General features: G+C 32.9%; 1 protein-coding gene across 1 annotated transcript in view; it reads right to left on the minus strand.

The window, feature by feature from the left end:
- Positions 1–11,151, minus strand: part of LOC127174292 (urotensin-2 receptor) — a 54,496-nt gene extending 43,345 nt beyond the window's left edge. The window contains exons 1-2 of the mRNA XM_051124661.1: positions 10,708–11,151; positions 8,151–9,242 (exon numbers count right to left, since the gene is read on the minus strand). Coding sequence (XP_050980618.1) covers positions 8,152–9,242; positions 10,708–10,759 — 1,143 coding nt within the window. The 5' untranslated portion in view covers positions 10,760–11,151 and the 3' untranslated portion in view covers position 8,151. The remainder of the gene's footprint in view (positions 1–8,150; positions 9,243–10,707) is intronic.
- Between the last annotated feature and the right edge of the window lie 1,236 nt (positions 11,152–12,387).

The raw sequence follows: 12,387 nt of genomic DNA on the forward strand, positions 1-12,387 counted from the left end.
GCGCAGATGTGTGCATTAAAACTAGCTAGGTGCTGCGTGAGTGATGGTGGTGTCAACTATCTGTAATGGCCTGACCTTGTAGAAGCACATTCACCTCGCCGCGCAAGACAGATACTGCGGTAGCCTGCTGGGTGACATGGGGTGATGGAACTCAGCTGTTCTGTGACCCTCTAATATCAGAGAAAGCCACATTCACCAGTGTCCTCTTCAAGGGGAAACCCTGACACATTTACAGTACACAGATCAATGGCGCAACAGAAGGAATTCATGGCCCTGTAAATAGTGATCGATATCTCCGTACCCTACCCAGAGTCCCAGATCATAATTAATGCAGAACAATGGATTTTTCATAGTCAGGGCCTAAAATTAACACTCAGCCATTCACACAGAATTTGAAACACATGAGACACGGGTGGAGGAATTGGGGGGGGGAAGCCAAAGATTTGAAACAATTTTTTAAAGTTAAGCTTATTTTAACTGTAGCATTGCATTTTTAGAATATAATATAAGATGCCATACACGAGCACAGAGGTCAGACACATCTATCTAGAGCGTTTGCATAGAAAAACAGTGGAAAAGTAGGACAGTGAAATGGAATAATGCAACTCGCCAGCTGGCCGGTAACTTTCTAAATTAATTCTACTAATACCTGATAATGCAATATGGTTTAGCACGATTATTAAATCACAAATAATGTGTTGGCATTTTTTTTTTTACGGTTTGGTTTGTAAATTTGTTGTCAACAAAAGAAAAGCATTTTTAAAAAACAAGTTTCCCTTCAGTTGTCCGCCAAAATAAAAGCTCTATGGTTTAATGTTTGAAAGCATGAAATGTGTGGGGAAAAAAACAATTCTATTTTATATTCTTACATTAACAGTGTAATCAATAATCTCAACAAGCTAGTGTTTTTAGGCATTTTACATTTATTCCAAAATAATAACTCAAGTCAGTAACAAATTAAACAGTATATTTTATTTGTGTTTAATTCTTTTTAATTCTATTCTGTTTAATTCAGCTATTCTGTTTAATAGTTAACTTAGTAAACGTAAAATAGTTAGAAAGCAAAGAAAAAAAACTAAATATGAGTTTTGTATTTTTACTGTTATGTAAAAATATGCAAATAAATAAATGTTATAAAAAAAATTTAAACTATATTAAAATATATTATAGTATAGTATAATAGTAATGTTTCATTATTGATTTTATTTTTATAATTTAATCATTAATACATTACAAATATTTATTTATATAAATACTGTATTTATATTTTATAATACAGATTTAATAATAATAATAATAATTATTTAATATTATTATTAATTTATCAATTATAATTACATTAAATGTAAATTATAATTGTTATTATGAAGTACTTTTAAAAAATATAGTGATATTTCTATATTGATTTGTTTTTTCATAATTTAATTACATAATAATAATAATAATAATAAGTGGATTTACATTTAATACATTATAAATATTTAATATGCTATATAATTTATAATAAATATTATATAATAATAATATTATATTATTAACAACAACATCAATACTATTTGTTATTATTACTATTAGTAATAATAACTATTATTATTATATAAATTATAATTACATGAAATGTAAATTATAATTGTTATTATGAAATATTTTTAAAAGTATTATAGTGATATTTCTTTATTATATTTATTATTTATAAAAAATTAAAATTATATTTAAATATATTATATGATAGTATAATAGTAATGTTTCTTTATTGATTTTATTTTTATAATTTAATCATTAATACATTATAAATATTTAATATATTTATATTTTATAATAAAGATTTTATAATAATAATAATAAGTATTATTATTATTATAATTATATCAAATACAATTACATAAAATGCAAATTATAATTGTTAAGGTATTATAATGATATTTCTTTATTGATTTGTTTTTGTAATAATTCAATTAAATAATAATAATAATAATAATAATAATAATAATAAATGGATTTACATTTTACATGTATTTATTTAGCAGACACATTTATCTGAAGACACTGACATTGTTTAGAATAGTACATAATTATTTAAAATGTAAATTATAATTGTTATTATGAAATACTTTTTAAAAGTATTATAATGATGTTTCTTTATTGATTTGTTTTTTAAAATTTAAAGAAATATTTTTTCCTGCTTTTAACGTAATGCACATACAGTTTCATGGCTGGCAAAAATATTAATGGCTGGTCACTTTTCTCAAGTGACTGTCCGATGGCAGGTTTTGTCTGTGCATACAGTATATGTGAGATAAGATCCCTGACTTGTGTAACCAGGGTCACTGGAAAGGTATTTACAAGCATGCACACAAGAGCAATGGGGTCTCATAAACTTAGCCAGCTGTCCTGGGTCTGTCAGTAAGCCGCTGCCGTTAACAGGTCTTTGGTGAACCTGTTTCTTGATTCATTTCCATTACCACCGTCTATACACTCCAACACCATATTGACTCGGAATACGAAATAATGAAACGGTGTCACATACAGCAAACAAATGCAAAACTATCCTGACATACCATGCATATTGCAATGTTTGCACAAGCAGTTTTAATTAGATAATGTAGGCAGCTCAGCGTTGTGTGTATAATGCATAATGTATTTGTAGCTGAGGCAAAATTCCACTATGCACTGTCAAAACCTTATAAGATGTCTTTAGTAGTCAGGGCAGATTTTGATACACAACCTGCTGATTCTCATTTTCTTTAACCTGTTCCCCTGCTGTTGTTTCTTCCCATTAAAGTTCATCTCACTCAAGTTTACCAAGCGAAATGAAAGTTTAACATTCAAACCTTTCTGCAACCACCGCATTTGTATTTCGCTCATACAAATCTCTACTCTACAGCTGTTATCACCAGCCCTGCATGAAAAGCTCAGCATATTTACCGGGAATCCAAATGCACGATCTGCACATCCTCACTCCCATTCCTTAAGCTTTTCGTTTACAAAATATGTTGGCGAACGTGAGCGATCTCATCCAGAATGCAACAAATTACACCGATTTCCTCTCACAATTAGGTTATGGAAGTGTCAGATCCTGTGTTATCAGTGTGAATTATAAATCTATTGATTCATGATCGCTGCTATTGCAAGGCAGGCCCAACATTGATTACTGAACCAAGTCGGGGTTATTTTTAGTGAGTTTGATGGAAATGTGTGCCATTCTTCTTACTTTTGGATTACAAAGATCATAACAGTTTATCATTGTACAATTGTTCTGCCAGGAGTATCTCATGCTAGGCTCAAGATGGTCTGGAAGAGGTCCTGGAATATATGAGATGTATTGATTTGGATCCTTATTGGATCAGAACCAGATGAAACAGCCCACCGTCTAGACAAATAAGGTCTCTAACTCGGTGACAGATTGGTGTCCAGATTGAAACCAGTGCCATTATCAGGGGGGTCCTTTTATTTAACTTTAATCCAACTATAAGAACTGAATTTAGTTAGTGAGTTAGGCTTTGTCAGGAACACTTTGTTGTCTTTGTGCTTCCTTTTGATTTGAATGCCAAATCTGACTTTTGTTCAGTTATTTCCTAGGCCTTAAGTAAAAGATAATATGGATGCAAATTCAGGTAAATGCATGCTACCGTCATGGGCTATTCCTGTAGTTAAATTTAGTATGCAAAAAATAGATAAGCAACAGTTAGCAAATGTAAATCTTGACCTTCACATTTTGGTTGTTTAGTATAGTGCCATGGAAGCATTGTATATTCATTTAAAATCCTATAAATTAAAATAGTGCTACATATTGATTCTTGTCAACTACATATGTGACCCTGGACCCTGGATTTTATGGGTCAAAATGACTGATTTTTCTTTTATGCCAAAAATCATTAGGAAATTAAGATATGAAGATATTTTGTAAAATTCCTACTGTGAATATCAAAAGTTAATTTTTGATTAGTAATGTTCATTATTAAGAACTTCATTTGAACAACTTCTAAGGCGATTTTCTCAATATTTAGATTTTTTTTTTTTTTTTTTTTTTTTTTTTTTTTTTTTTTTTGCACCCTCAGATTCCATATATTCAAATCGTTGCATCTCGGCCAAATATTGTCCTACTCTAACAAACCATACATCAATGGAAAGCTTATTTATTCAGCTTTCAGATGATGTTTAAAGCTCAGTTTCGAAAATTTGACCCTTATGACTGGTTTTGTGGTCCAGGGTCACATATGTTGCTTTTTTATCCATACACTGTAAAATATTATTTTTCAAAGTTGTACATAAGTAAAGATTATGGGAAGATGTTTTCCAAAAAAAAATACAAGTCTCTCTACTTCCAAAATGGTTTAATTAAATGTGTTTATTTGTAATTCAGTGTTAAATTTATCAATGTATGCATTTTTTTGAATTATGTTTTATAAATATCACAAATCAATTGTTTTTACATGCTTAAATAATTTAACATAAATTATAATATTTGTTGCATCCACCTAATTGTAGCATTCACAGCCTCAATGGTGGTGAATCGATATTTAAAGCTCAGGGGAAGAGTAAGCATTACGTGTAATGTTGATTTAGTGTCTGCACCAAATAGAGACATTGCAGGACTGTGTACAGAGGCTGTTGTAGAGGACAGGTTATTTTTAGAGCTGCATGGACACACAGGTCTTCCTTCTGGCAATGTCCATCACTTCCTAAACATGGGTCATGTGGACCGCCAAAGACAGATTATCAAAATCCACCCAAGAGGAAAGACCTCAGAAGAATTGTTTCATTGCTCTGCTGACTGATTTCCTCTCTCGGTAGTGCTCAAATGTCAGACAATGGAAACATAATGCGACATTGAGAAGGAATTCAATAAACTGTATCAGCTTTGGATGTGATGATATTGTAATCATTGGCAGTGATCAGCTTTCAATTCAGTGAACAGTCTTTCTTGACTTGGAAAAAAAAAAGATTTGAACTATGAACTTTTGTTTCAGACTATTTTAGTGTTTATGTTTTTTGAAAGCTTTGTATTTACAGTGCTTGGAAAAATAATTAACTTATTGTTTTGACAGTATCAGGCTGCAGTATATGTGCAGAGGCACTCTAAAGCTCTCAGGACATATTTCTCACTGTGCGGGTAAAATTTATCTGAGGTTATTTAGTCTATGTGTTTATGTTTATGTTTAATAACAGTCTGGGTTAGGGTTAAGGTTGTCTGGTGCTCAGAAGTCTGTCTAAATAATTATACAGTGCACTTTGAAATTAAATTAATCATAAACACTCTTAAAAAATGAGGAAATTGCTGAAATATTGACTAACCCAGGGTTGTTTTGAGCCAGCAGTTTAAATGTTAATCCAACCTTCAGGGTAGTTTTAATTAACTACTCAAAAGTGGTGGTCAAAAGTGACATTTGACTATTGTTTAAAAATGACTTTAAAATGAACCCAAAATTGTAAATTAATAATCAGACACACAATTACTAAAGGCATCAGCAATAATTAAAAGGTGAACATTTATTAATAAGCAATTAAAAAAAGTTTATTATTTAATTATAATGTATTCAACTTACTAATAATTGTTCATTTATTGAACATATTAACACATTTTAATTCCCAACCTATTTTGGGTTCAAGCAATAAAAAGTGAGTTAAACAAAACATTTAACCCAACTGCTGGGTCAAAACAACTCAACTGCTGGGTTTGTCTATATTTTACCCAGCGCTGGGTTGTATTTAACCCAGCCTTTTTTTTAGAGTGCATGCTGTGATCTTTTACATATTTATATATATATATATATATATATATATATATATATATATATATATATATATATAATTTCATCATATTACAAACTCTTCAGTATAAATTGTTATAGATTTTGCATTTATGATACAAAAACGTGATTTAAAATGTTAAAATTCCATTATATTCCATTATATTTATTCCAATACATTATCTTGTATTTTAGTGAAGATTTAAAAAACCCTATACTTTAAAAATGCTGGGTTAAATACAACCCAGCGCTGGGTGAAATGTAGACAAACCCAGCAAATGGGTTGTTTTGGCCAAGCGGTTGGGTTAAATGTTTAACCTAACCTTTTGGGTAGTTTTATTTAACTACTCAAAAGTGGTGGTCAAAAGTGGAATTTAACTACTGTTTTAAAAAAAATCACTATATAGCTTGCTTAAAATGAACCCAAAATTTGTAAATTAAAAATCAGACACATAATTACTAAGGGCATCTGCAATAATGAAAAGGTGAACATTTATTAATAAGCAATTAAAAATATATATATTATTCAATTATAATTTATTAATAAAAGTTCATTTATTGAACATATTAGTAAATGTTAATTTCCAACTTATTTTGGGTTCAAGCAATAAAAATTGAATTAAACAAAACTTCCCAGAAAACAGTTTTGAGTTAAACATTTAACCCAACTGCTGGGTAAAAACATCCCAATCGCTGGGTTTGTCCATATTTTGTTTGTATTTAACCCATCTTTTTTTTTTTTTTTTTTTTTTTTAGAGTTCATGCTGTGATCTTTTACCTTTACTTTTTTTTTTTTTTTAGCAATTTGGAAACTCTTTAGTATAAATGGTTATAGATGTTGTAGTTATGATACAAAAAGACTCTGATAACCTGATCTAGAAGGTTAAATTTCCATTATGTATTTTTTTTTTTTTAGTGAAGATTAAAAAAACCTACACTTTAAAAAATGCTGGGTTAAAAACAATTTTTCAACAAACCCAGCAATTAGGTTGTTTTGGCCCAGCAGTTGGATTAAATGTTTAACCCAGCCTTCTGGGTAGTTATATTAACTCAACTGTTGCTTAAAAATTACTATATTTCTTGCTTAAAATGAACCCAAAATAGGTTAACATATATTAATATCTTCAATAAATAAACAATTATTAATAAGTTGAATCATAATTAAATAACAAACATTTTTTACATTTCTTATTAATAAATGTTCACCTTTTGATTATTGCTGATGCCTAATTATTGTGTCTGATTTTTAATTCACAACCTATTTAGTGTTCATTTTAAGCCAAGCATATAGTTATTTTTTAACAATAGTTGAGTTAAATAAAACTGTCATATTTCACCCTGCGTTGGGTTGTTTATAACTCCGCATTTTTTAGAGTGTAATGACAAGAATTTACTCAGCTGACACTGAATGCAAAGCTGAATGAGTCACACTGAAACACGAATGGGATCTGAGAAATCTTAATGAATTTAACATGAGAAAGGAGCGCTGGTATGCTCTTTTTCTCTCTTTCTCTCTCCTTTCTCGGCTGTTTTTAATTTTGTCATTTGGCGGGAAATTAATATCAATTTTAGGATTAGATCAAGTTCTAATCTGGGGGGGGAGTTTTGTTGTCCTTTTCCCTGAACGATTCCAGACAGAATTATTGCAGAAAGACACCGTGAGCCATTCATTGTTGATAATGTTAACACATTTTCTTCCTAACTCAACAAGCTCATAGCCTATTCCAGCCTCGTTAGAGAATTATCCTTTCAGTCTGCTGTCATTCATACAATGCTGGCATTCAGGTAGCAGTTCTGCTGATTGGTGAGTCATTTGGTGCTGAGATCCAATCAGAGGAACCTAATTATCATCTGACCTATTTTACTGCGATCAGCAGTTGAACTATTACCGGTTATCTATGAACCAATTACTTGCTATCAAACAACCTCATAGTTATGTTTCAAAATGCATTTTCTTTCAATAAAAATGTCTGATCTACTTAAATCTGTTTTCATTTGCAAACATAACATCATTTTATACATCTGGAAAGATTGTCACAGTTATATAGAATAGTGACTCATCAAGCGTGCTCAAACAAAGCAGTACATTTCTGAAAATATCTCCACCTGTCCTTCACCTTTCTGTACTGTTTGTTTAGTCATATTTTTTGGGCATAAAAGATTCGTCAAGCATTTCAAGTTCTCTGTAGCCCTTTGCAGCAACAAGGGGCGATCTGAAAATCAGACCCTAAACAGTCTGGCCCTGGCTGATTCAAAACAGACCTGCTGGACTGAGCGAAGATGAAGGCAAACTGGAGAAAATTTGGTTTTATTTAGACAGGATCTTTATCTTTCACATTGGCTGTCTGGAAAACTGCATGCAGTTACTAGAAGGCCAAAAAGACAAGGTCAGTGACCTACCTCAGAGGCTGCTGTTGTTGGTGCGAGAAGTGTGCGCGAGCACAAAGCTTTCCGTGCACTGCTGACTGCTGGAGGACAAGGAGCGACGGGGTGACCGCTGGAAGCGGTTCCGTCGGTTGAGGTAGCTGCCAGCCGTCCACGTCCTCTGTCTCTTGCGGAGATACTCCTTGTAGTTCTTGGTGAGCAGGGTGTAGAGAAACGGGTTGATGCAACTGTTGCTGTAGGTCAGACAGGTGGTCAGATAGTTAATGTTGCGCTTGGCCTTGGTGGAGAGATCCAGCTCGGGCTGAAACTGACCTAGAAGCTGCCAGATCCAGAAGGGCAGGAAGCAAGCCCAGAACAAGAGCACGATAGTGAAGATCAGATACAGGACTTTCTGGTTTGGGAGCTTCTTGGTCTGCTTGAAAGTCTCAGTTTGGGAAATCCAATAGGTTCGTGCCAGGCGTATGTAGAGGTACCCGATTATCACCCCTGGAGCCACGATGCTGGTTCCAAAGAGAAAGGTGATGTAGATTTTATACGAGAGAGGGCTCAGGGTGGGTTGACACATTGGCTTGGAGCTCTCCGTCATCAGCTGAACGCTGATGATCATGGGTAAGGTGAGAATCAACGAGGCCGTCCACACCAAGAGGGCGATTGCTTTTCGGTAGCTCTTAGAGCGTTTGACTGTATCCAGAGGCTTGAGGACGGCAAAGTAGCGTTCTGTGCTCATGACAGTCAGGGTGAAAATGCTGGCGTGCATTGTAAGGAAGTCCATGCTGATGAGGATCCGACACCCGGCGTCTCCAAAGTACCATCCCTTCAAGAAATGCGTGCACACCACAAATGGAATCGTGAGTAAGTAGAGCAGATCGGCTAGTGCCAGGTTGATGATGTAGATGTACATAGAGGCAGCCGAGCGCATGGAGTGGCACATCACCACAAGCGTGTAGATATTTCCAGACACACCCACCAGACACATTAGGGACAAGATGGTGCCAATGGTGAAGGTGGCAGCCATGTCTTCGGTAGAAGCTTCTACTGGAAGATCAGTGACGTTGGAAACCTTCTCCACCATCGCCACTATAGGCTCCATTGACACAGTGGTCATCTCTACAGAGGAATTAATGGTCAAAAGTGGTTAAAAATGAGCTGAATAGTAAGTTGTTTTGCAATTATGAATTAAATAATTACAATAAAAATCTTTTCAGGTCAAATTTTATTCTGTGATGCATATCAGGTCAATATAAGGGTCAATCTTGAATTGCTATAACATGTTACCACTACTATAAAATTATAAGTTTAATAATAGTAAAACAATAATATTTTAACCTATGGTACATATTAGGTTAAACATTTAAATATCCTTCTAATTCCAATTATAAGCTTGATTGTAAGTACAATAAAAATGAATTTCTTAAATGAAAATTAATATTTTTAAAACTAATATAAAATAGTATTTTAACCGATAGTACTGATTATAAGCTTGTTTTGTTTAATTTTGTAACTAAATATATTAAATAAAAAAGAATAATTTTAAATCAATATAGAATAGTATTTTATACCATAGTATACCATCAGACATTTTTGTGCCTGAAATTCCTTTTACAGGCTCTTTTTGAAAGTTATGAATAAATAATTACTTTAAAAAATATATTTAAATTAATGTTTTAGCATGTGGTACATGTGACGTCAAACATTTTTAGTGTGCCTTAAATTCTGTCTAGAAAATCAGTCCTATCAATAAAACATTAAGTTAAGGGGTGCCTGTAATTCTGATTATAAGCTTGTTTTGTAAGTATAATAAAAAATAAATATATTAAATAAAAAATGCATTTTTAAATCAGTATAGAAAAGTATTTTAACCTATAGTACAAGTTCAGACATTTTTGTGCCTCAATTTCCTTTTACATGCGTTTTGTAAGTTATGAATAAAATAACTGCATTAAAAAATATGTAAATTAATGTCTTAGCATGTGCCACATATAAAGTCAAACATTTTTTGTGTGCTTTAAATTCTGCCTAGAAAATCAGCACTCCTATCACTGAAAAAATTAAGTTGAGAGGTGCCTCTAATTCACATTAGCTCGTTGTGTAAGTATAATAAAAAATAAAAAATATATTGAATAAAATTAATAATTTTAAATTAAAATAAAATAGTATTTTAACCCATAGTACAAGGTCATTTTTTTTTGTTTTACAAGCTCATTTTAAAAGCTATGAATAAAATAATTGCTTTCAGAAATATGTGTAAATGAACGTTTTAGCATGTGGTGCATATGAGGTCAGAAGTTTTTTTAGTCTTCCTTAAATTCTCCTAGAAAATCAGCACTCTTATCAACGAAAAAAATTAAGTTGAGAGGTGGATTAACTTTCCCACTACTTGATGTAAGCGCCTTAAAGTCAGCTGATTTTAATTACCTACCTAATTACAGACAAAATACTTAATAATATAAAAATAAAAACTAGACTCTACACACTCAAATGAATGAAAAATGCTTATTTACCATAACAATGAAATTATTTTAGACAGGTGACCTTAAGAATCCAATTCAAGAAGAGAAAAATAATGCTTTACCTTGATTGGATTCTTCAGATGGCGTCGCTCCAAGCAGACAGACTTTTAGCATTTATAATGCGTCCAACTCATGGTTTCTCCAAAGAGTTTACTTCTGGTTTCCAACCACGCTGTCAGCAAGAAATCCTTGTGCAGCGAAACGAAACAATTCCAGTACACCAAAAAGAAATGATTTAGAGCACACAGATCACGTCAATACAAAAAGCGCAAATGAGTCACAGGCAGGTGCTTCAGCCATGAAAGAAAAACTTCAGTTATTCTTCAGCAGAACACTCACTATATCACAAACCTGAGTGGCAGATAAGAAAAATCCTACAGGTTCAGAACAACGAAAAAAGTGGTTCGAGGGGGAAAAGGGCACAATCCTCTTAGATGGATATGCCCAAGGAGGCGATCACTTTGAGCTACAGCTGGATTTCGAAACCCTCTCCTCCACTGACAGAGTGCGTGCCTGTGAGGGGTAGAAAGAGAGAGAGCTACTCACACACTAGCATAGAGTGGGAGGGGAGATGAGGGCGAGAGGAAAGGAGAGGGAGAGAAGAGAGAGATTGGTTGGGGGGAAATGCATTGTGTGATGAGGCATTCTGGAAATGCGTGTGTGTGCGCGCTTGCGTTATTTGTGAATGACTAATGAGCTACTACCTAGGCTCATTCATTCATCTAGCGGACAGAAGATTGCCACACATGGGTATTTGTATTACACATTTGTGTTTCTGTGTTTTCAAATCGAGAAATAATACTAAAACACAGAACACAATGTACCATAACAAGATGCTCTCGCAAAACAGAATCTGATAGGCGTTACAAGAAAACAGGTTTAGGTAAATGTTTTTTTGACAGAGGCAATTTAGCTTTTCCTTTCGTCAAGTTCCTGGTAGAGATGCAATCAAAATTTTCTCCACTTTGGTGTGCCAACGTAAACATTTTACAGCGTTGATTTCACATAATAAGCACAGACCGATTCTTGACAGCCAGAAAAAAATCAGGACTGGCCAAAGTGGGAGTAGCCGCTTCTTAATTTTAATGATGGCACGTTTTTAACCTAAAGGTCGTCCTTTTAAATAATGCCCTGAAAGACTATTCTCAACGGGTACTTAATACATACCTGGGAGTTTTTGGCACTTTTATGAAAGAAAGCCAGGCTTGTTCGGTTTTTCACAAAGATATGTTACCCTTACAGAGAGAAATCCACATTCAGAGGTTGTTTATGACTCTAGCGCTGATGAAAGTGTTGAGATGGCATGGATTTAGAATGACCTTTATACAGCATACTCCCACATTTTTACTGGATCTGGTGTTTTATGGAGTAATACATTTTCTCTTGTTTTTTTTTAAAGATTGAAGGGTTTTTGTATCACAAATGTATCATGAACTAACAAATAATCAGCATTTAATAATCTAGTAATGTTAATAATTTTTAATTTAATAATCTCTTAATGTTAATTTAGAAATATTACCTTTAAAATATGCTAATATAAATTTAGACAACTTTAAATGTTAAAAAATGTATCCGTACTGTATATACAGAAATTAAAGGACAAGTCCACTTCCAGAACAAATAATTTACATATAATGTACTCACCCCCTTGTAATCCAAGATGTTCATGTCTTTATTTCTTCAGTCGATAAGAAATTATGTTTCTTGAGGAAAACGATTCAGGAATTATCTATCTATCTATC

This window comes from Labeo rohita, chromosome 12 (assembly GCF_022985175.1).
Source record: "Labeo rohita strain BAU-BD-2019 chromosome 12, IGBB_LRoh.1.0, whole genome shotgun sequence".
In the NCBI taxonomy this organism is placed as follows: Eukaryota; Metazoa; Chordata; class Actinopteri; order Cypriniformes; family Cyprinidae; genus Labeo; species Labeo rohita.